The 22,206-nt window shown below is 58.0% G+C and overlaps 1 protein-coding gene across 1 annotated transcript; it reads left to right on the top strand.

Moving 5' to 3' along the window:
* Positions 1 to 1,717: 1,717 nt before the first annotated feature.
* On the top strand, positions 1,718 to 21,398 carry MCM5 (minichromosome maintenance complex component 5). The gene is made up of 17 exons (XM_007166086.2): positions 1,718 to 1,862; positions 2,113 to 2,287; positions 3,633 to 3,759; positions 3,846 to 3,974; positions 6,618 to 6,790; positions 8,728 to 8,883; positions 11,148 to 11,314; positions 11,755 to 11,926; positions 12,930 to 13,041; positions 13,670 to 13,813; positions 14,148 to 14,213; positions 14,429 to 14,605; positions 15,255 to 15,367; positions 16,875 to 17,003; positions 18,018 to 18,160; positions 20,072 to 20,199; positions 21,112 to 21,398. Exons 2-17 carry the CDS (start codon positions 2,121 to 2,123, stop codon positions 21,211 to 21,213), a joined length of 2,205 nt encoding a protein of 734 aa, XP_007166148.2. The 5' UTR covers positions 1,718 to 1,862; positions 2,113 to 2,120; the 3' UTR covers positions 21,214 to 21,398.
* Positions 21,399 to 22,206: the final 808 nt, after the last annotated feature.

The following is a 22,206-nucleotide window of genomic DNA, read 5'->3' as shown; positions in this document are numbered from 1 at the left end:
CCGCGTATGCTGGGCCCCACCTGGAGAGGTTCTGATTCTGGAGATCTGGGACAGGACTCCGGAATCGCTGTTTATGGAAAGCTTCGGCGCAGTGGTTAAGAATCTGCCTGCCAATGCAGGGGACACGGGTTCGAGCCCTGGTCGGGGAAGATCCCACATGCTGTGGAGCAACTAAGTCCGTGCGCCACAACTACTGAGCCTGCACGTCTGGAGCCTGTGCTCCGCAACAAGAGAGGCCGCGACAGTGAGAGGCCCGCGCACCGCGATGAAGAGAGGCCCCCGCTTGCCGCAACTAGAGAAAGCCCTTGCACAGAAATGAAGACCCAACACAGCCAAAAATAAATAAATTTATTTTTTTAAGAAAAGCTTCCTGGGAGATTCCAAGGTGCAACCAGGTCCAGGAGCCACTGTTCATGAGATATGTATGCCAAGGGTAGGCATTCAAAATAGCGACTTAGCTCTTCCCACCCTGGGCCCTGTTTCCAGTTTTTTGTGACAAGGGCATTGATACCGTTTGTAGTGACGAAGGAAGAGAGGGAGAGGAGAGAGAAACATCTTCAATTCTACTAACAGGAAAATGGCTGAATAATTTGTATTCTATTCATACGGTGGAAAATTAAAGAACTGTTGAATAGAATGAGTTAAAGCTATGTCTCCATGCAGAGGGACCTCCCTGAAGGTTCAGACTCATTTGATCTAATTTTGAAACCCTATAAACAGACTCATATTTTAAACACTCGCCGTAAGTATGTGCCAGTGTAGCCTATGGAATAAAAAGTTCTTTCCAATAGTTCATGTTGCGGGACTTCCTGGTAGCACAGTGGTTAAGACTCTGCGCTCCCAATGCAGGGGGCCCGGATTCAAATCCCTAGTCAGTGAACTAGATCCCACATGTATGCAGCAACTGAGTTTGCATGCCACAACTAAGGAGCCCACGTGCTGCAGCTAAGGAGCCAGCCTGCCGCAACTAAGACCCAGCGCAACCAAATAAATAATAAACAGGAAAAACAGTTCATGTTGCCAGTGAGAATGGAAAAGAAGGGAGGGGAGATTATGCAGTCCTTATTGCCGCTTGAGAATCCGTCAGGTTTTGCCAGATCTTCCCGTTTTTCAAGTTAGGCTGGGAATCTTGTCATGAATTTTCACAAATTTTAAGCATTGCCAAATAATGAAAATTCTTATACAACTAAAAAAAGAAAAAAAAAAATCACCAATTGGGTCTAAGAAAACATCCCTCGAGTCCCAAGTTTGAGTTTGGTCCTAGAGGCGTTAACGAGACCAGAGGTGGCTTCTTTCTGATTAATTCCCGACTTTTGGAAGCGTGTTTAGGGTGAGAGCTGGGAGCGCAGGCAGGCAGCGCCCCCTCCAGCCGCTAGGGGGAAGCAGGCTCACACCCGGCAACGGCGTCCTTCTCAGGGACCTATAGCTTCTTCCGCCCTGTGGCTCTGAAAGGGGTCGTTTCCTCCTGAGACTTTGAAAAAGGCTTAAAGAGTACACAGAAGAGCCCTCGCACGCCCGCGCCGGCCCTCGGCCCGCCCCTTCGCCATCTTTGCGCCCCGCCCCGCCGCTACCTCCAGGTCAGTTTCGCGCCAAATTGTCCAGCACGCAAAATGGAGCCCGGAAGGAGGCCAGGAGGCCTGACGTAATGCGCCCTGCCACCAATCCTCTTCCGCGGCCCGCTCGGGGGGGGCGGGACTCGCGGGCGCAGCACGGTCCAATCGCTGGCCGCGGGGTCCCGGCGAACCAATGAGGGCGCAGCGGCCGCGGCGTCCAAGCGCTGGGTCTGGTTTTTCCCGCGAAAGGCGGCGGCGGACCGTGGGGGCTCTTGTCTCTTTGGTTCCAGGGAGCGCGGGAAGGGAGAGGTGAGGCCAGCGGGGCTGGGGAGTGGGCACCGCGGAGCCGGGCCCTGGGGTCGGCAGGCATCTGCATTTGGGGCGCAGTAGGTCTGGGCAGGGGTTTCTCCTGGGAGAACTGGGGTAGGGGTCCGGGAGGCGGAACCGGGCTCACGCCCGCCCCGCATTCGGAGCCGAGGACCCAGGTATGGGAGGGGACGCCGCGCGCCCCTATCACCCCCTCCCCCGAATCTGCTCCAGCTACTTGTTCCCACGCCAGGTGCAGTCATGTCGGGCTTCGACGACCCTGGCATTTTCTACAGCGACAGCTTCGGGGGCGACAACGCGGCCGATGAGGGGCAGGCCCGCAAGTCGCAGCTGCAGAGGCGCTTCAAGGAGTTCCTGCGGCAGTACCGAGTGGGCACGGACCGCACGGGCTTCACCTTCAAGTACAGGTGCGGGCCGGAGCGGTGCAGGAGGGAAGGTGCGGTCCCAGCGGTGCTTCGTCCACTCACTGGGGCCCCGCACCCCCGTGGTATGGTTTTGTATGTTTCACATCTGAAGTTAACGATTGAGTGAGTCACCTGGGTTCTTCGTCCAGGATTTGTTCCTATTCATCTATTTCTTACTGTCCTTCCATGTAATGTCTGTGATACCTTGAAACCAAGTTCTCAGTGGGTGCAAAACGTGAAGATGGTAGTTATGTTTTATTTCACTCATTCATTCATTCTTCATTCCACTCAATCAACTCCTATTGACTGAGCACCTGCTGCATGCCAGGCACTGTTCCAGGTGCTGGGCTGCAGCACTGAATGAGCTGGGCAAGGCCATCGCACCAGATCCTCATAGGCCGTTAAAATGCAGAGAACGTGAGTTTGCAGGTCCAGGCTTGGGCCTGAGTGACTTCCAAGTGACGGTCTCTCTGGGCCTCAGTATCTTCATCAGTAAAACGGCACAGCCACTCCTGCCTCCATTTATTCATGCACCAGCTGACATTGACCATCTATGTGCTGGACTCTGAGATGCAAAGATGAAAAGATTTATACTACTTGCTCTCAAGGAGCCTCTTAGTCAGTGGGAATGAGGCATAGGGATCTACAAATAAGTTACAAAGTGATAATTACGTCAAAGGAGAAATGTACAAGGGGAGTTAGGGAGGCTTCCAGGGGAGCCGAGGTGACCTTGAGCTGAGGGGAGAGTGTCAAGCATGGAAGGCATTTCGGATAGGAGCAGTTGCATGCCTGGGCAGGGTATGGGGTGGCGTGTTACAGCAAGGGGCTCTCGGGGCCAGGCTGGCTGTTGTATGCGGCTCCGGACATAAGGCAGACAGGGATGAGGCCGAGGAGGTCAGTGGCCCCCGAATGTGTTTTTGGGATACTAGTCCCATAGGATGCTGTGTAAAAAGAGTCTGGTGGTTGACAAGACAGGCACGGTCTCTGCTGCCTTCAATCTCCAGGTTCTAGCCGGGTGCCTTGTTAGTATCTGAGAAAGGGTTAAAGGCTCCAAGGAGTCCAGTGAAAGGACTGGTTTGCAGTGAGAGTCTTCCAGACACCTGTGTACAAAACCCTGTCTGTGAGCGTTGAACTGTCCTTTGATTACTGCTTGGACCCCTTCCGCGGAGCTTTCTTTGGAGGATGCCTTTCAGCAGTGGGGGGGCCTCTGCAGGGTTAAATAACAGAACCACCTGGAACTAGATGTGTTTGGGAAGCGGGGTGGCGGGGCAGTGGTGTGGGAGACTCAGGGTGCGGGCGCACCTCAGCCAGCGTTGTCTCCTCTTCTCCGCGCCCTTCCCCACCCCAGGGATGAACTCAAGCGGCATTACAACCTGGGGGAGTACTGGATCGAGGTGGAGATGGAGGACCTTGCCAGCTTCGACGAGGACCTGGCCGACTACTTGTACAAGCAGCCGGCTGAGCATTTGCAGCTGGTGAGTGGGACCTCCCCGCCCCCCACAAACCCCCAGGGCTGGCCCCGCTCTGCTCACTCACAGCCTGTCCCCCTCCTCCTCTCCAGCTGGAGGAAGCTGCCAAGGAGGTGGCCGATGAGGTGACCCGGCCCCGGCCTGCTGGCGACGAGGTGCTCCAGGACATCCAAGTCATGCTCAAGTCGGATGCCAGCCCGTCCAGCATCCGTAGCCTGAAGGTGGGTCCACTCAGGCCAGTTGAAGGGTGGCGGTGGCGGCTGCATGTGAGGAGGGGCTTTGGAGAGAGACCTGGGTGCCAGCTGTGTGACCCTGAGCAACTCACTCGACCTTTATGAGCCTGTTTGCGCCCCTGAAAACTTAGCTCGTTGGACAAATGTTTGCCGAGTTCCTCCTGTGGGCAAGGCATGAGTTGGGTCCTGGAGAAACAGTGGTGAACTCAGGACAAGCTGCTGTCCCCGGGGAGACTGGATAAGCCGGTGAACATCACCCATGATAACTGTAGGTGACCGTAAGAGCAATGGGAGAAACCAAGAGGGTGATGAGAAAACGCGGGGGCCCCTCTGGAAAACATCGAGAAGGCTGCTTTGAGGAGGGCACGTCTGAGTGGAGATTGGAGGGTGAGAACAGGCAGCATGCACACAGCTGGGAGAGAATGTTAGGGGGGGCAGGGAGGGCACAGCTGATACAAAGCCTGCGAGGCGAGTGGGGCAGGGTGTGTGCCAGGCCGAGGGAAGGACAGCCAGCACGGCTGGAGAGCGATAAGGCCGAGGGAGAGTTTGGCAGAGCCAGTCTGCCATCCAGTCTTTATTGGTTTTATTCAACGAGCACTTATCGAGTAACTGCCCCTCGCCAGGTGCTGGGGGACCCTCACTGTAGACAGACAGGACCTGGTTCCATGGAGCTTACAGTGGGAGAAACGGACAAGGAGCAGTGAGCAGATTTCAGGTCCTGTGATACGCGTCATGAAGCAAAGGAAACAGGCAATGTGACAGTGGCCGGGGGTCCGGGAGGTGGTTGGAGAAGGCCCCTCTGAGGAAGTGATGTTGGTGCGAAAACCTGAGGGATACGCAGCCCTGTGACAGCCTGAGGGAGGAGCGTTCCAGGCTCCTGGAGAAGCAGGTGCAAAGGCACTGGGGTGGGGACAGCGACAGGTTTCAAGGGACAGAAAGAAGCCAGTGTGGCTGGACCTCGGGGAGTGAGGGTGGGGGGAGAGGCAGGGAGGGAGCGGGTAGAGAGGCCAGGTGGCCAGGGCCTTGGCTGCTGTGGAAAGCAGCTTGAATTGAAGGTTAGGTAGGAGGATGGGCCGATTCTATCTTTAAAGGTTCCCTTGGGCTGCCGTGTGAAAGGAGAATTTATACCACAGGCAGGGGTGGGACAGGAGAGCTTCCGGAGGAGGAAGTGGGGGCCTGACGTTGGTTCTTCTGTCACAAGGCTGTTGTGAGAAGCAAATGAAAGGATGCGTGTGGCTGTGCCTTTGAACTGTGGGCCCAGATAGTGTCACCTCCTCCGTGTTACTCACCAGAAGGCCACGCCCTGGTCTTTGCTGGAATCCCCGTGTCCTGCAGCTGGGCTGGGGTCCCTGCCAAATCCTCCTTGATTAGCACAATGGCAGTTCTGTTCCAGAAGCAGGGCTGGGCTGTGGGCTCTCGAGGCTGTGGAGCGTGGCGGCTTCGTCTCTGTGCCCAGCACCGGGGAGGGGACCTGGGACCGTGTGTGGAACTCACCCGAGCATCACGCATTTGCCTGTCTGCGGAGGCAGCATTGGACTTGTTTTGCGGGGCAGCTGTTTCCTCAGAGAAGCAAAGCTCAGCCCCACGTGGGACAAGCTTCCTATTCTCAGACCCACTGGAAAACCCAGTGACCGGCCTGCCTCGGGTGACGGGTGTCCTGTGGTAGAGGAGGGGTCCTCTGTAGAAGGATCGCTTGTCGGGGTGGCTTACGGGCTGAGGCAGCCTCAGTCCTTTCCAACTGTGGGATCCTGGAGGGCTAGGCTTCCTGCAGCTTGTAGATTTCCAGAAGACAAGCTCTGGCGGGGGATTTCAGCAGTTCTGAGGTCCCCTGGGCCGTGGCAGCAACACATGCCTCTGGTCTCACTTATTGGGGGGGGCAGCCTCCTTCCCGCACCTTTCCCCTTCTGCTCCCCTCCCCACCTTCTGGGCTTTGAGGGGGCCTCAGCACGAACCTGTAGCCTGCCTGTGTGTCCCAGAAAAGCTCCTGGGAGAGGGAAGAAGAGATGATGATGAAAGGAACTTTTCTTGTTTTTTGCTTTTTATTATAAAAAAAAAATCACATACACAAAAGTAGTGAGAATAGTGTAATGAACCCCATCTACCTCTGCCTGGATTTAATGGCTGTTAACATTTTGCCTTATTTGCTTTCTTCTTTTTTCTGCTAAAGTATTTTATTTTATTTATTTTTAAAATAAATTTATTTATGTATTTATTTATTTTTGGCTGTGTTGGGTCTTCGTTGCTGTGCGCGGGCTTTCTCTACGTGCGGCGAGCGGGGGCTACTCTTCGTTGCGGTGCATGGGCTTCCCATCGCGGTGGCTTCCCTTGTTGCGGAGCACGGGCTCTAGGCGCGTGGGCTTCAGTAGTTGTGGTGCCACGGGGCTTAGTTGCTCTGCGGCATGTGGGATCTTCCTGGACCAGGGCTCGAACCCGTGTCCCCTGCATTGGCAGGCGGATTCCTAAGCACTGCGCCACTAGGGAAGCCCTCTGCTAAAGTATTTTAAAGTAAGTTACAGACACGGTCCTGTATCCCTGAATACTTCAGTACACGTTAGAAAAAGATTCTCCTACGTGATCTCAGGTGTTCCTGGCTCCCTTTAACCAGCCACCCTCCCCGTGGCTCTGTTGCAGTCGGACACGATGTCGCACCTGGTGAAGATCCCCGGCATCATCATCTCCGCCTCTGGGGTCCGTGCTAAGGCCACCCGCATCTCTGTCCAGTGCCGCAGCTGCCGCAACACCCTCACCAACGTCGCCATGCGCCCCGGCCTGGAGGGCTACGCCCTGCCCAGGAAGTGCAACACGTGAGTGGGCTCTGCATGGCCCTGCGGCACGGTGGGGGTGACAGGGTGACATCTGAGCGGAGATGTGAAGGAGGAGGACCCGGCCTGCACCACGTGCAGCAGGGAGGGGCTGGGGCAGCGGTGTGCCCTGTGGGCCTGGGGCAGACCTGATGCCCTGGGGCGGTGGCGTCCCTCTGCAGTGGTGAGTTCTGTCCCTCCAGGGCGCCCAGACAACCTGTGCTGGGAACCAGGGTTGGGAGCCCACCTGGAGTCTTCTACAGCAAACCTTGGCTCGCTGGGGCAGATCTGGAGGGAAGGCCCAGGAACATGCCAGGCTCCTTCGTTTACACATTGCCTATGGCTGCATTTGCGCTTCGGAGGCAGAATGTGTGGCCTCATGGCCCACAAAACTGAAAATATTTGTCTTTGGCTCCTTACAGAAAACCATTGCTGACCCCTGATCTCAAGGGCCCCTACCCTCTCTGGCTGCTAGTTCCCCTCAGCTTCCTGACCTCAGGCCTCAGCCACCCTTCTTTTCTCTATACTTAATCCCCTTGCCTGTCTCGGGCTTTGAATACCATCTGTGTGCAGAGGACACTTAAATGTGTGTTTCCATTGAACCCCAGCCTCACATGCAGCTGCCCGCTGGACACTCTCGCTTGGGTGTCTACTGGGCATCGCAGATTTGCACAAGCCCCACACCCTGTGTGGCAGATTCCATCCCATCCCAAGATCTGCCCTCCTGCAGCACGACCCCTATCCCAAATGAGAAGGCCATCTTTTCAGGTGTTCGGGTCCAAATCCTTGGTCTCGTGGTGTTTTTTCCTATCTTGTATCCAAACAATCAGGAGGCCCTTCCGCTCTGCCCTTAAGTTTGTATGTGGAGAATCGGGTCTTTTCTCGCCCCCTTTGGCACGTCTCCTTGCTCCACGCTGTTGTCATCCCTCACCCGGCGTGGTGCCCTGGTGCCCCCTGCGCCCGCCCACCCTCATCCCCCAGTCTCTCCACCCCCTGGCAGCCAGGTGACCCTTTACACTGCAGGCGATTCAGCCGTTTCCGCCTCTCCCAAAGACAAGTCCCATCTCAGCCTGCGTGGCCCTCCTCGGTCTGCTCCTGGCTCCCTGTGGCCTCCTGTCCTCCCTCCTCTCTCGGCCCAGCCTCCCTGCCTCCCTGCTGTTCCTGGAACATGCTGAGCGCGCTCCTGTCGCAGGGCCTTTGGACTTGCTGCTCCTCCGCCCGGAACTTTCTTTCCTCTGACCTCCAAAGTCTGTGACCTCCCTGCTTCCTTCAGCTTTCTCCTCCAATGTCACCTCACAGGGGTGCCTCCCCGCCCCTCCCCCTTAGGCTTGGGGCGCGTGTCCCTCTTGCAGACCCATCTCCTTGATGGTACCTCTGTTGTCCTGGTGTGTGGTTATCTGCCGGTTGGCGTTCTTGGCCTCCCATGACCAGAACTTGAGCTCCAGAAGAGCAGGGACTTTTTGTTCACGGCTGTGTCCCCGGTGCATCGAATAGTGCCCGGCACAAAGTCAGTGCTTTGCAGTAACGCTGCTGTAACAGTGGGATAGTGGTTTCACTATGTCGAGGTGCGTGGACGCCTGGAACCCGGAGCGGGGTCTTGAGGCGCCCAGACCCTCACTGGCAGAGCCTGGGATCTGAGTGGGGGGCTGGAAAGGTCACTGGCGATTTGGCCCCTCTTCACCTGTGGGGACACTGAGACCCCCTCGGGAGGGCTGGGAGTGTGACTTGTCTGCCTCGCAGCAGGTTAATGGGAGAGCCAGGCTCAGAGCAGGTCTCCCCACTCCTAGCCCTGTGGGTATCCCCCGCTGAGCTGCCCTCCTTCAGGGCCTTCTCCCGGGGTCCTGGAGACCCCTGGCTTGTTGCTGGCCAGTCCTGTCGCCGACTCCTGGCCTTGGGGCTCTGGGGGCAGCTCTGGTGACCCTTCCCCTCCCCACCGACAGGGATCAGGCCGGGCGCCCCAAGTGCCCGCTGGATCCGTACTTCATCATGCCGGACAAGTGCAAGTGCGTGGACTTCCAGACCCTGAAGCTGCAGGAGCTGCCGGATGCGGTGCCCCATGGCGAGATGCCCAGACACATGCAGCTCTACTGCGACAGGTGAGCCGGCTCCCTGGCCGTGCCCCTGAGTCGGGTGCCGCGAGTGGCCGGCTGAGCGCGGCGGGGTACGGGGGAGGACAGCTGGTTACAGCACACTTGCTCCGTGCCTGGTGCTGCCCCCGTGCTTCCTCTCGTCTCGTCTCCCCATGATCTGCAGGGGCGGGTCCACCCCTCTTTGCAGACGAGGATGTGTGACCGGCTCAGCGAGTGGAGGGGCTGGGCTGCCAGCCTGCGTTCTTCCTGCAGGGTCTCCGCAGCCCTCTTAGAACTGGGAGGCCCAGAGCCGGACAGCCAGTAGCTGGGGGAGCCTCTTTCCAGCCTGACGCCCACCCCAGGCTTTCTGTTAAGATTCTTCCTTGGATGTTGCTGGGTGATTGGAAAGGGGGAGAGGGTGCTGGGCCAGCCCGGTGCCCTCCTGGTGACCTGGGAGGAAGGTGTGGAGGTGTGGACTGGGCTTCTCCACCTGGGCTCCCGCACCCCGACGTCGCGTGCAGATGGTCTGTGCTGCACGTTTCTCGGAGGAGGGCGTCTGTAGGTCAGTAGCTTCTTCACCTGGGCTCCTGCACCCCGACGTCGCGTGCAGATGGTCTGTGCTGCACGTTTCCCGGAGGAGGGCGTCCGTAGGTCAGTAGCTTCTTCACCTGGGCTCCTGCACCCCGACGTCGCGTGCAGATGGTCTGTGCTGCACGTTTCTCGGAGGAGGGCGTCCGTAGGTCAGTAGCTTCCTTAGTGGCTGTGGAAGGTGTAGAGGTCAGGCTCTTGAGCAAGTTACATGGGCTCTCTGAGCCTCAGTCTCCTTACCAGGAGAATGGGGACAGTGACAGGCCTTAATCTCATCAGGCTGCTGGGAGGTTTAAATTGGAAAATGCATGTTGAGTGTGTAGCACGTTTCCTTTTTCTTTTTTTCTTTTTTTTTTAGTTGAGATATAGTTGTTTTACAATGTTGTGTTAGGTTTTACTGTATAGAGAAGTGGAGTTCTCTGGGCTATACAGCAGGTTCTCGTTAGTTATCTATTTCATACATATTAGTGTGTATATGTCAATCCCAATCTCCCAATTCATCCCACCCCCCTTTTCCCCCACTTGGTGTCCATACATTTGTCCTCTACACTGTGTCTCTAGCACAATTCCTTAACACAGATTCAATATTTGGTATTTATTAGATTATTCAGATGGTCTGTGATTAGATTATTCAAAGCTGAGGAAGTGGGGTCTGGGAAGAGGGGAGCCATAGAACATTAACAACGACAGTGAGGGTCCCTTAGGGGATGTGACTCTCTGGTGGATAAAGCACTTTTGGGTCTCGTAGCTCATTTGATCCCACAGTAACCCAGCAGGTCAGATCACTTTATCATCCCCTCCCAGGCTCAGAGAGGTCACACAGCTTCTAAGCAGCAGAGTACAGATACATGCCGCAGTGTCCTTTCTGTGCTGTACAGGCTGGAGGGGCTCAGAGACTTCCCTGTTTCTCTCTCTATATATACATGTATATATATATTTTTTTAATATTTATTTATTTAGCTGTGCTGGGTCTTAGTTGCGGCAACACAGGATCTTTGTTGCGCCGTGTGGGATCTTTTGTTGCGCCTCTCAGGCTTCTGTCTGGTTGTGGCGTGCGAGCTCAGTCGTTGTGGCGCGCGGCCTTAGTTGCCCCGCGGCATGTGGGATCTTAGTTCCCCAACCAGGGATCGAACCCGTGTCCCCTGCGTTGGAAGGCGGATTCTTAACCACTGGACCACCAGGGATGTCCCTCAACGTCTTTTTTCTTCTTAAAGAGGAAATTAAAATCCAGAGGCAAAATGACTTGACTGAGCTTGTGGAGCCGTAAAAGAGGCAGAAGCGGGGCGTGGCCCTTGCAGGGAGGCTGGGAGGGCGTGAGGAGGAAGGCTTCCCCCGAGATGGCCAAGGGGGGCCCTGCAACGCGTCTGACAGCAGATGAGATGGAGGCGGGGCACCTGAGGGGCTGGGGTGGGCGCCCCCCAACTCCAGCCAGCATAACGGACGAACTCTTGAGGCCGGTGGAGGGGTCAGGCCACCCCCATGACCGAGGCCTGTCCTCCTCCCAGCAGCTGGGCCGTCCAAGCATGGGCTGGGTTGTGGTGAGAGGGAGGGGGCCCTGGGGGGTGCGGGGGCTGGAGCCAGCCCGTGGGGCCTCGTGTAGAGATGCCGAGGTGGATGGGCGGCGAGCGTGACGGGCTCGGGGGAGCCGGGGGCTCCCTGCCCCCACCAGCCTCTCACCTTCTTCCTGCCCATCCTCCTCTCAGGTACCTGTGTGACAAGGTCGTCCCTGGGAACAGGGTCACCATCATGGGCATCTACTCCATCAAGAAGTTTGGCCTGACCGCCAGCAGGGGCCGCGACAGGGTGGGCGTGGGCATCCGGAGCGCCTACATCCGGGTCCTGGGCATCCAGGTGGACACAGATGGCTCCAGTGAGTGTGCTTTGGGCCGAACCCCAGTCGTCCCTCCCCTGGGCTGTTGGTGGGCCTCGTCCCGGTCTCCCTGTCTCCACCTTTGCCCCTGCGCTCTGTCCCGCACGGCAGCCGGGTGAGCGGTGCTGTTCTAACCAGAGACACCACGTCACCCCCGTCGGCAAGATGGAAGGTGTCCCTGAGGGCCCCTGTCACCTGGCCCTCCCCAGATCATCCCCCCGCCCTCCACACTCTTCCGCTTGCTCACTGGACCCTGGAACACACAGGCGCACGCCTGGTGTGGAGACCTGGGGTTCTGTCTTTGCTCAGACTGACGCTTGTGCTGCCCGGCTCCGAGGGCCCTGCCCTCTGGGAGGCCCTGGGCCGGCCCAGGGTGGTGGGCCACAGGCAGCAGGTTCTCCTTCAGGGCGCTCACGCACCCCCCTGCTCTGCCCGCCCAGGCCGCAGCTTTGCTGGGGCCGTGACCCCGCAGGAGGAGGAGGAGTTCCGGCGCCTGGCCGCCCTCCCCAACGTCTACGAGGTCATCTCCAAGAGCATCGCCCCCTCCATTTTCGGGGGCACAGACATGAAGAAGGCCATCGCCTGCCTGCTCTTCGGGGGTTCCCGAAAGAGGTGGGTGTCCAGGCCCCCCAGGTCCGGGGAGGGGAACGAGTGACCTGCCCGCAGGAGGGCAGCTGCCAGATGGTCAGGACTTGAATGCTCTTTTCATTTGCCCAGGACCCTCAGCCCCGCCTGCTCCTCTCAGGCACCCTCCCCCACTCCCAGGCTCGCTGCCAGCCGGCTGGGGGCTGGCCCACACCCTTCCTCCGGAGCAGTTGCCCGGCCCTGGCTAGGCTGGGGACTTGGCGAGTGTGAGGAGCCTGGCCAATGCAGGGGAGAGCTCTGGGCTTGGAGTCTTGAGTCCCGGGTGACATCTCTGATAGCTGCTTATTTACCTTGCGACCTTGGGCAAGAGACACCACCTCTCTGAACCCGTCTCCACATGAATAAGATGGGTGAAAGCCTCATACTCGGGACGTCGCGTCCTTTTAAAGTAAAATAGTAGAGGTAAAGGAAGTAATAATATTATTAGCAGCTGCCAGTTACCGAGTTCTTACCATGTGCCAGACGTTCTTCTGAGTGCTTTTATGTGTTTCCAACCCAGTCAGTCCCCAGATTAGCCCTGTGAGAAAGCTACAGTTGAATCCATTTCATAGATGAGGAAGTTGCGGCATAGAGAGCTAAAGGGACCTGCTCACAGGCACACGCGCTGGGGCCCAGAGCCTGCCCTCGCGGTGTCCGCTCCACAGTACCACGTGCAGCCCGCTGGTGGTTCCCTCTCTCTCCTTTCCAGCTGGGTGGGGGGGGGGGTGTTCATCAGATGCCCACTGTGTGTGCCCGAGCCCAGCTCTGAGTGCCATTTCCTCTGACCCTCCCCTCCCTTGGAGGCAAGTCACCACGGATGAGGCTAGGGGACACAGCTGGCCATGAACGTGGCTCTCAGGCCAGAGCCGCCGCCTCCCCCCCTGCTCTGAGCCTCATGACAGGCCGGGGGGCCGACAGCCAGACCGCTGTGACCAACCAGCCCTGGGTTTCTCGCCTTGCTCCCCTGGCCCGCCTGCCCGTCCTCCCCCAGGCTCCCCGACGGCCTCACTCGCCGAGGAGACATCAACCTGCTGATGCTGGGGGACCCGGGGACGGCTAAGTCCCAGCTGCTGAAGTTTGTGGAGAAGTGCTCTCCCATCGGGGTGAGTGCCCAGGGTGACCTCTGTCCACCTTAGCTGCGCCGTGGAGAGGAAGGCTGCGGGCGGGGCCGCAGAGGATAGAGGAGGAAGGGGACCGACGGCGTGTGTAGGTTTGGGGCAGCGGGTGGAGTGCTGGACTGGATGGGGTTTGTTTGGTCTCAGCCTGGCTGGTAATTAGCCGTGGGCCTTGAGCAAGTCACCCAATCTCTCTGAGTCTCAGTTTATCCATCCGCTAAGTCTTAACATCGATAGCAATAGATGACAAGGGACTGAGGGTGGGGATGCCTTTCCTGGGAGTCAGGAGTCGACGCAGCCCTGAGGCCCCCTGGAACGGTGTCACTGCTCTCCTCTCGGCCTCAGTTTGCTCCTCCGTGAGCCGGGCCCCTGGGGGCTGCTTCATGGGACAGTCGTGGGGTTCAGGTGAGCGATGGATGTGAACGCTCCCCTGTGGGAGAACCGCCAGGCCGGGGCTGGGGTGGCCCCCCCATCAGGAGGAACACTGAGATTGTCTGTGCTCTGCAGCCAGCTGTGATGTGTGACCTTGGTTGAGCCCTAGCTCCCGGTGCCCCTTGACTTACTGGGTCAGCGTGGAGCCATGATGGGCCCTGACCCTCCCGCCTCCCTCCCCCAGGTGTACACGTCTGGGAAAGGCAGCAGCGCGGCCGGCCTGACAGCCTCGGTGATGAGGGACCCTTCGTCCCGGAACTTCATCATGGAGGGCGGGGCCATGGTCCTGGCTGATGGTGGGGTCGTCTGTATCGATGAGTTTGACAAGGTGAGCCTGGCAGGGTGAGGTGGTGGCGCCTGCTGGCCGTGGGCTGGGGGTGTGGCCTTCTGTGCTCGGACGGCAGAAACCACCTTTGACGTGGAGACCTCCCGTTATTATCGGGAAGTAGCTAAACCTCTCCGAGCCTCAGTCTCTGCACCTGAGAATGGGGAGAGGAGAGCCAAGCCCACACGCTGTCCCCGTGACTAGAGGTGACCCGGTTCCTGCCATCGGCCTGGCACAGGGTCGGGACTTGGGAATGGTAGCTCCTGTAGGGTTTCCTGCTGCCACCGTGCCCCGGCCCCTCACCTGGATCTGGTGGACGTTTCTCTCTCCTACACAGATGCGCGAAGACGACCGCGTGGCCATCCACGAGGCCATGGAGCAGCAGACCATCTCCATTGCCAAGGTGAGCATCGTCCCTGGTCCAGCCTGGCAGAGCTGTTCCGGGCGCGTCCTCAGGCTGCCCTGAGCGGCCCGGCCTCTGTCGGCCGCAGCAGTGGTCCTGGAATTCTGTGTGTGCGTGCGTGCGTGCGTGTAGGCAGGGGTGTGCACACCTGAGAGGGCCGTGACCCCGCGTTCTCATCTCCCTGTTCTCTGCTGCCCCCCACGCTTCCCTGTCAGGCCGGCATCACCACCACCCTCAACTCCCGCTGCTCCGTCCTGGCTGCTGCCAACTCGGTGTTTGGCCGCTGGGACGAGACGAAGGGGGAGGACAACATCGACTTCATGCCCACCATCCTGTCCCGTTTCGACATGATCTTCATCGTCAAGGACGAGCACAACGAGGAGAGGGATATGGTGCGTGGGGGGCTGGACTCCAGCCAGGCCCGCGGTTCTGGGGGTCGGGGGGCGAGGGTGGGCAGACAAGGGGCTTGACCCGAAGTCCTGGCCACCAGATCGGCCCATGAGTGGGCCACCAAGGAGGCGGGGTTGTGGATTCCAAGAGCGCTGCACTGGGCGTCCCGGGTCCTGCCTCTCCCGTGCTCGATGTGCCGTGAGATTGGGGGTCAGTCATTCCCTGGGTGTCGGTCCCTTCTGTGTGAAATGAGGGGGTTGACCTTTGGATGCAAGTACTAGAACCCCAGTTCCGGTCAGTCAGCTTCTGAAGGGAACTCCAGCGCTTATGTAATGGACAAGCCTGGAGGTGCGAGGCTCGGCTGGGTCAGGTCTCTGGGTTGTCTGGGCGCCGCTGTGTCTGCCGCTCGGCCTGGCCTCCCTTATTGGAGGCTTGTTCTCAGGCCGCTGCACGCCTCGTGGTGGCAGAGAAGGGCCTGGCAGCTCTGGGATGTTGTCTTACCAGCTGACAACCCCCAGGAAAAGAGAGGGCCTCCTCCTCCCCACCAGTTCTAGCCCTGGCAGCTCTTCCCTCCCTGCCTGCTCCACCTCTGTGCTGGGACCTGGCTTGGGAAGCCTTGCGGGCTGACCCCGTGTCCCCTCCGCCTCCCAGATGCTGGCCAAACACGTCATCACTCTGCACGTGAGCGCGCTGACACAGACCCAGGCCGTGGAGGGCGAGATCGACCTGACCAAGCTAAAGAAGTTCATCGCCTACTGCCGCGCGTGAGTCCCGGATGCAGGCCCCACGGGGGCGGGACTGCCCGGCTGCCCTGGGGTGGGAGAGAGCCCCATTCAGGAGGCCTGAGATCAGGCCCTGAGGACTTTAGCTCTGCTCCTTCCTGACCCCGCACAGTCGCTCAGTGGCTCTTGGCCTCAGTTTCTCCATCTCTGAAGCCAAGGTGGAGAATTTAGATGGTCTCTGTACTTCTCTGGCGGTCTAATGGTTAAGACTCCACGCTCCCAATGCAGGGGGCATGGGTTCAATCCCTGGTCGGGGAACTAAGATCCTGCATGCTGCACGGCGAGGCCAAAAAAATAAAAAGAATTTAGATGGTCTCGAAGACCCCCTTGACTCTGGCGTGCAGGGAGGCATTGTGGACATGGGCTCTGGGTAACTCCTGCCCCCACTGTGTGACCTTGGGCAAGTCAGTTGAGCCTCGCTTTCCCTGGGTGGTTGTGTCCTAGGGGTTTTGTAAGGATCACAGAAAATGATGAGTGAGTGGCACAGCCCTGCACCAGGTAAATACTCAGTAAATGCCAGCTGCAACCTTAAATATTGTTATTCTCATAGATGGCCGATGACAATAGTCATACACATAGTAATTATTCTGTACCAGATGTTATCCTGAGAGTTTTATGTATAGGTAAACACCATCCCTCTCCCCAGACCTATGAGGTTGGTATATTATTATTCCATTTTACAGATGGGGAAGCCAAGGCAAAGAAAGGTTAACTTGTCCAGGGTCACAGACAGGAGGTAGTGGAGCCAGGACTTGAACCCAGGTACCTGGCTCCAAAGGCTGTGCTTTTAGCCCCTGTACCAAGATTCTGGACACACACCTGAGGTGTCTCTTATTGGAACTAAAACCCAAGGGTGGAGGGATCTTTGAGTGCCTTTCTAGTGGGAGGTGAAGTGCTGCATTCAGGTGGGTCCCTACTCACCGCTTCCTCCTGGGTGATGGGTGGTGCGGTGCCCACTGGTACCTGGGTCTTTGTCATGCCTGAGCTCTTCGTGGCCCTGTCCTCAGAGGCTTGGGCCCTTGGGTGTGAGTCTGAGAGCCCCAGATTCTAGTCCTCCATTGATGCCAGGTCCCACGTGGCTTATGGGGAGTTTCCTCCCTCCCTCTGGCCTTGCTCACCTCATCCTCAGAATGAGGATTGGATTAGGTGATCTAAGGCTTCCCTTAAATCAGTGACAGTTCAGTTGGCTGGGGCGGGGCCGCGGGCTGGTGGGGATAGGGTGGGGGTAGATCCTGAGCAGACACCCCTGCTGCTACCCTCCCCCACCCCCAGTCTGGCGTGCTCCCTGCCCTGGACAGGGGTCTCTGTGAGCCTCTTGTGGGTGTCATTGTGCATCTTGCCCCTCAGTGTGTTGGGGGGAGGACCGCTGTGAGGCCACCGTCTGGTGGGCCCGGAAAGCATATGTCTGCAAGCCAGCAGAGGGCCGGGGATGGGGTGGGTACCCCAAGATTTCTTCCTGGCCTCATGGCAGCCACTACCCATCCTGCAGGAAGTGTGGCCCTCGGCTGTCGGCAGGGGCTGCAGAGAAGCTGAAGAACCGGTACATCATCATGCGGAGCGGGGCCCGTCAGCACGAAAGGGACAGTGACCGCCGCTCGAGCATCCCCATCACTGTGCGGTGAGCAGGCGGGTGGACCAGTGCCGGGCTGGGCAGATGGCCTCGGTTTACAAGGCACGATGTGCCCAGCAAGCCTGGGGCTGGGGCTGTTGCTGACTGCGTGTTGCAGGCCATGGTCAGGGCTGCTGGGCAGGGAGCACTCCTTTGGGAGTGAAAACAGTGGCCTCCCTGATTACCTGTATCTCTTGGTTTGTTTACTGTTGAGAAAATCTGGAACCCTTTCTTCTGAATTCGGTCTAGCTTCCCCCATCGCCGGGAAGCCTGAGGGTGAAGGAGGGTCCAGGCTGGTAGTCAGGAGACCTGGTCCTAGCCTCCAGCCCACTGTGTGACTGCAGGGAAATTGCTTTCCTTTTCTGGACCTCAGTTTTCTCAACTGTTAGCTCTTGTCACTCTTGTGAGTTTATACAGTAGAGTGACTAAGAGCTTGAACCTATCTCGTTTGAATCTTGCTTCCAGCACTGATTAGTTAGAAGTGGATTTGGCTGTATGTGATAGAAAACCCACATGAAGTAGCTTAAGTAAATTGGGAGTTTATTTCCCTCTTCTGTAAAAACATTTGAGGGTAGGTAGCCCTACCTATGTGATGGCTCCTCAGTCATCAGCAAGCTGGGCTCCTTCAGATTCACCGTTATCCTCATCGTCCAAGATGGCTGCTGGAACTCCAGCCATCACCGCCACATTCCAGGTGGCTGGAGAGGAAGAAAAAGAAAGGTCCATCTTTTAAGGACACTTCCTGAAGTTCCCGTAAAATATTTGGACTTACAGCTTACTGGCCACATCTTAGTCACACAGACACACCTAGACGCAAGAGAGTCTGGGAAATGTCTTTTAGGTGTGCGCCACGTGCTAGAATAGAAGTCGGGGTTCTGTTACTGAGAGAGATGGATCACGGGGACGGCCAGCAGTCTCCCCTGTAGTCTTAACTGCCTGGGACAGGCACCTCCTGGAGGTCAGGGTGGGATGGGGAGAGAAGATGGGCTGAGTCCGCCCTGGCGTCCCGTCGCTCCCACACAGGCAGCTGGAGGCCATCGTGCGCATTGCTGAGGCCCTCAGCAAGATGAAGCTGCAGCCCTTCGCCACGGAGGCGGACGTGGAGGAGGCTCTGAGGCTCTTCCAGGTGTCCACGCTGGACGCCGCCTTGTCCGGCACCCTGTCAGGTGAGCAGATGCAGGGACACAGACTCGGGTGGCCTGTGGGCTCCGTGGGCAGGGCTCATGCTGGACACCTGCTGTGCTTGTTGCGTCTCTGCATTTGCTTCTCCGCGCTTCCTCCTGGGAATAAGCCCCTCTCCTGTCCCCAGCCCCCACCAGCCATTTTCCCCCAAGATGGGAAGAACAGCCTCTCTCCAGACTCTGGAGCACAATTCTTTTGACCCAGTTCATTATTATAATTCACAATTTTATCATCCATTAAGAATGGTAGTTGGCACCCGTTTTTTGTTTTTTTTTTTTTTGGCTGTACCACGCAGCATGTGGAATTTCCCTGACCAGGGATCGAACCTGCACCTCCTGCAGTGGTAACATGGAGACTTAACCACTGGACCTCCAGGGAAGTCTGCTTGCACCCCTGTTTTTGAGCCGTAACCATTTGAGTGCTTCCAGAGCTCTTCCTCCGTTTCACTTACAGCTGCCCTCAAAACCCCCAGAAGCCAGGCTGGGCACTTAGCCCTTCACCTCCTAGAGATGGGAAAACTGACACCCAAAGAGGCCTTTTCACAGTGCCCAAGGTCACCGTTCGCCCAGCTAGAATGCAGGTCTCTTGACCCCGAGGCCAGCGGAGTTCAGACTGCCGCAAGTCCTGCTGCCTGCTTCAGGCTCAGCCTCTGAGCACCTTCCGGAGCACTGATTCTGTGCCAGGCTCCCCTGGGACGAATTCATTCCTTCCCCAGCAGGAACTTAGTACTTAGAATTTGCCGGGCTGTTCTAGGTGCTGGGAGTCTAGGAGTGAGTAGATCTTTTAAGTCCACGCCTTGTGAGGCCCCCTTTCTCCACGGGGGAGACACTGCAAAGAGGCAAACAAAATCAAGCTCGGGGTAAAGAGCGCGGAGGGGAGAAGTCCAGCAGGTCAGGAATGTTGGGGAGGGATCCCCTGCCCCTCGGGTGGTCCCGGATGGGCTCTGAGGAGGTGGCAGGAAGCAGGGACTGGCGTGAGTGAGGACACATGGCTCCCCGGAGTGTGGGGTTGGGCACCACACGTAGAGCGAGGGCTGAGTGGCAAGACCCCAAGGACAGCAGGCTCCGCGTGTTCAAGGGCCAGTGTGGCTGGAGCCAGGGAGGTGGGTGGGGTCTGAGCGCCCCGCCGTCCCCTTGGGGAAGATGACTCAGTCTCTGCCCTGGAGGGCCTTCCTGGCAGTGAAACTGGAGCTGGGCTTTGCAGGCTGGGTAAGAGTTTGCCTTGCAGACTCATTTCAACTTGGAGCCTTGACGTCCCTCTCAGTGGCTCCCCCACCGCGGTCCCACCCTCTCTGCAGGCCTGGGTCAGCAGGGGAGGTCCATCCTGGGGCAGTGGTTGGGAATTACGAGCCTGCTTGCCTGGGCTGCTCGGGGCGCCTCACAGATGTGGCCTCCGGGGCAGCCTGCGCGCCCTTCTGGGTCACTGCGGGGTCCCCTCCAGCTCTCCGTCTGAGGTAGATTCCTCCAGGAAGTCTCCCTGCTGCCTGTGCAGCTGCCTGGGGGCCAGGTGCTGTCATCAGCTCGTGGCCCTCAGAGCCCTCTAGTGGCCGCTCCGCTCACCAGAATCAAAGAAAAACCTGTGCCGGGGCCTCCAGGGCCCACAGGACCTGCCCCCACTCTGGCCACGTCCCTGGCCCCCGACCGGGTTTTGATCGAGATGGGCATTTTTCCCACCTCCGGGCCTTTGCACCTGCTGTGCCCTCTGCCTGCAGCATCCTTCCCCACACGTCTGCCCCGTCCCTGACTCTGGGTCTCTGTCGGTCATCTCCTCGGTCAGGCCCTGGTTGTCCCCGGGCACGCTCTTCCTCTCATTTTCTCTTCCGGGCCTGGCTCCCTCTTACCCGCTGTGGGCAGACCGAGGTCCCCACCCACCCGTCTCCCTCCTCACACCCACAGGGGTGGAGGGCTTCACCAGCCAGGAGGACCAGGAGCTGCTGAGCCGCATCGAGAAGCAGCTCAAGCGCCGCTTCGCCATTGGATCCCAGGTGTCGGAGCACAGCATCATCCAGGACTTCACCAAGCAGGTGGGCCTTCCCGGGGGCCCGGTGGGAGTCCTGCGGGCTCCCTGTGGCCTGGTTCCCACCCACCTAACACCGCATCCTGTTGCTCAGCAGACAGGCCCAGGATGGGGAAGGGGCAGCTGTGCCTCGGCCCGGGCCTGTCCCCAGTGTGCCTCCCCTTGTGACTTTCTCTGTCACATTAGGGGAGGGGAGAGGTGGCTGAGGTCCTGCTGGAGTCTCCCAGGCTTCCCCAGCCCTCCACCTCTCCCTTCCCTGCATCGCCTGGCCTTTGTGTGGGGGGAAGGGAGGGGCAGAGCCAGGAGGGTGAGCCACCCAGCTCGCCGGGGACAGTGCTCTTGACCCCATACAGAAGGGATGGGCCTTCTAGAAGCTATGCGGAACTTGTCACCGTCTTTGAAGTCATAGGGACGATCCCAGTTTCTGGGCTCAGCTCCCTTTTGTGTACGTCATCTCCTCTTGATCCTTAGAGCAGTTTTATGCAGTAGGTGGTACCACGCCCGTTTGAGAGATTAGCAGACGGACACTTAGAGGGGTTTAGGGGTGTCAGGAGCTTGGGTTCTAGAGTCAGATGGGCTCAACTGAGGTCTCAGCTCTACTGCTTAATTGCTGTGTGACTTGGAGTGAGTGACTTAGCTTCTCTGTGCCTCAGTTTCCTCCTCTGTAGAAAGGTGATGATCACAGTACCAGCTGTGTAAGGATGTTATGGGATAGAATGAGTTCAAGTATGTGAAGACTTAGAACAGGGCCTGGCATGTGGTAGGCGCTCAGGAAGTGTGAGCCTGTCTTAGGATGCGAAGAGGTAGGATGTGAAGGCTGGAGAGTTCCCCATGAGCACGGGGCACCTGGGCTTCCGGAGGGAGGGGTGTCTGGGGTTCCGTGGGAGGCACGCCCCTCATCCGACCCCGTGTCCTACAGAAATACCCGGAGCACGCCATCCACAAGGTCCTGCAGCTCATGCTGCGGCGGGGCGAGATCCAGCATCGCATGCAGCGTAAGGTCCTCTACCGCCTCAAGTGAGCTGCGCCTCCCGCCGCAGGAATGCCGTTGTCTCCCCACCTCCACCTCCTTGAGCCTCCCACGCGCTCTGGACGGAGGGACCCCAGCTGCCCTGCCTCGCTGCCTCTGGCTTCTGCCTCAGCGTGCAGATCCAGGAAATGTGCTTTTGGAGTTTATTGAAATAATAAAGCCGTGGTATGTTTGGATATCTGTGGGCTTCTGTACTGGGTGGCCTGTCACCCCCATCCTGCCCTCATGCGGGGCAAGGACAGGCTTTGGAATCTGACAGACCTGGGTTTCTGACTTGCATCTGCCCCTTGGGCTCCTGGGCAGGGCATTCACCTCTGTGCTCAGGTTCTGCAGCTGCTCGGTGGGGAGGGTCCAGCCCGCTTCTTGCCAGCACTGGTGAGAATTCAACAAGGTCCAGTGTGTGGAGGTGCTTGGGAAAGTCCGCAGCTGTTCCCTAGCAGCTAATGTGTGGGCAACAACCGTGGGTTTACATCAGACTGGCTGGATTCACCAAAACTTGCCACGCCTCAGTTTCCTAATCTGTAAATGGGGGTGACACAGGGTTGAGTTTAGGAGAAGAGAGCTACTGGCAGTGAATGTCCAGGAAGGACCAGGCAGTGTGGGGAGACTGATGGCATTTGGATTCCGGGAGGTGGATTCTCACTGAGACTTAGAGCAAAGTAGGTAAGAGAGGGGTGCTGGAATTCAGTAGGCTGGATCTCTCCTGGCGGGCCGCCTGCAAGCTGTGTGGCCTTGGGTGAGGCTCCTGACTTCTCTGGGCCTGAGTTTGGTTTTTTGTTTTTTTGGCTAGCCACGTGGCTTGCAGGATCTCAGTTCCCTGACCAGAGATTGAACCCGGGCCACAGCAACGAAAGCCTGGAATCCTAACCACTAGGCCAACAGGGAACTCCCAGGTTTGTTTGGTTTTTTTGATATGCCATAATTTATTTTGCCATCTCTTTCTTTTTTTGGTCTAGTTAGCGTCCGCCACCATACATAGTTACA

Source organism: Balaenoptera acutorostrata, chromosome 11, assembly GCF_949987535.1.
Source record: "Balaenoptera acutorostrata chromosome 11, mBalAcu1.1, whole genome shotgun sequence".
NCBI lineage: Eukaryota > Metazoa > Chordata > Mammalia > Artiodactyla > Balaenopteridae > Balaenoptera > Balaenoptera acutorostrata.
This window is presented reverse-complemented; position numbering and strand designations above follow the sequence as displayed.

Excerpts from the sequence above, each read along its gene's own strand:
- MCM5 (XM_007166086.2), top strand. The coding sequence starts at position 2,121 with ATGTCGGGCTTCGACGACCCTGGCATTTTCTACAGCGACAGCTTCGGG. Across the intron at positions 8,884-11,147 it reads ATGCAGCTCTACTGCGACAG|GTACCTGTGTGACAAGGTCG; the intron begins GTGAGCCGGCTC and ends TCCTCCTCTCAG. Across the intron at positions 11,927-12,929 it reads TTCGGGGGTTCCCGAAAGAG|GCTCCCCGACGGCCTCACTC; the intron begins GTGGGTGTCCAG and ends GTCCTCCCCCAG.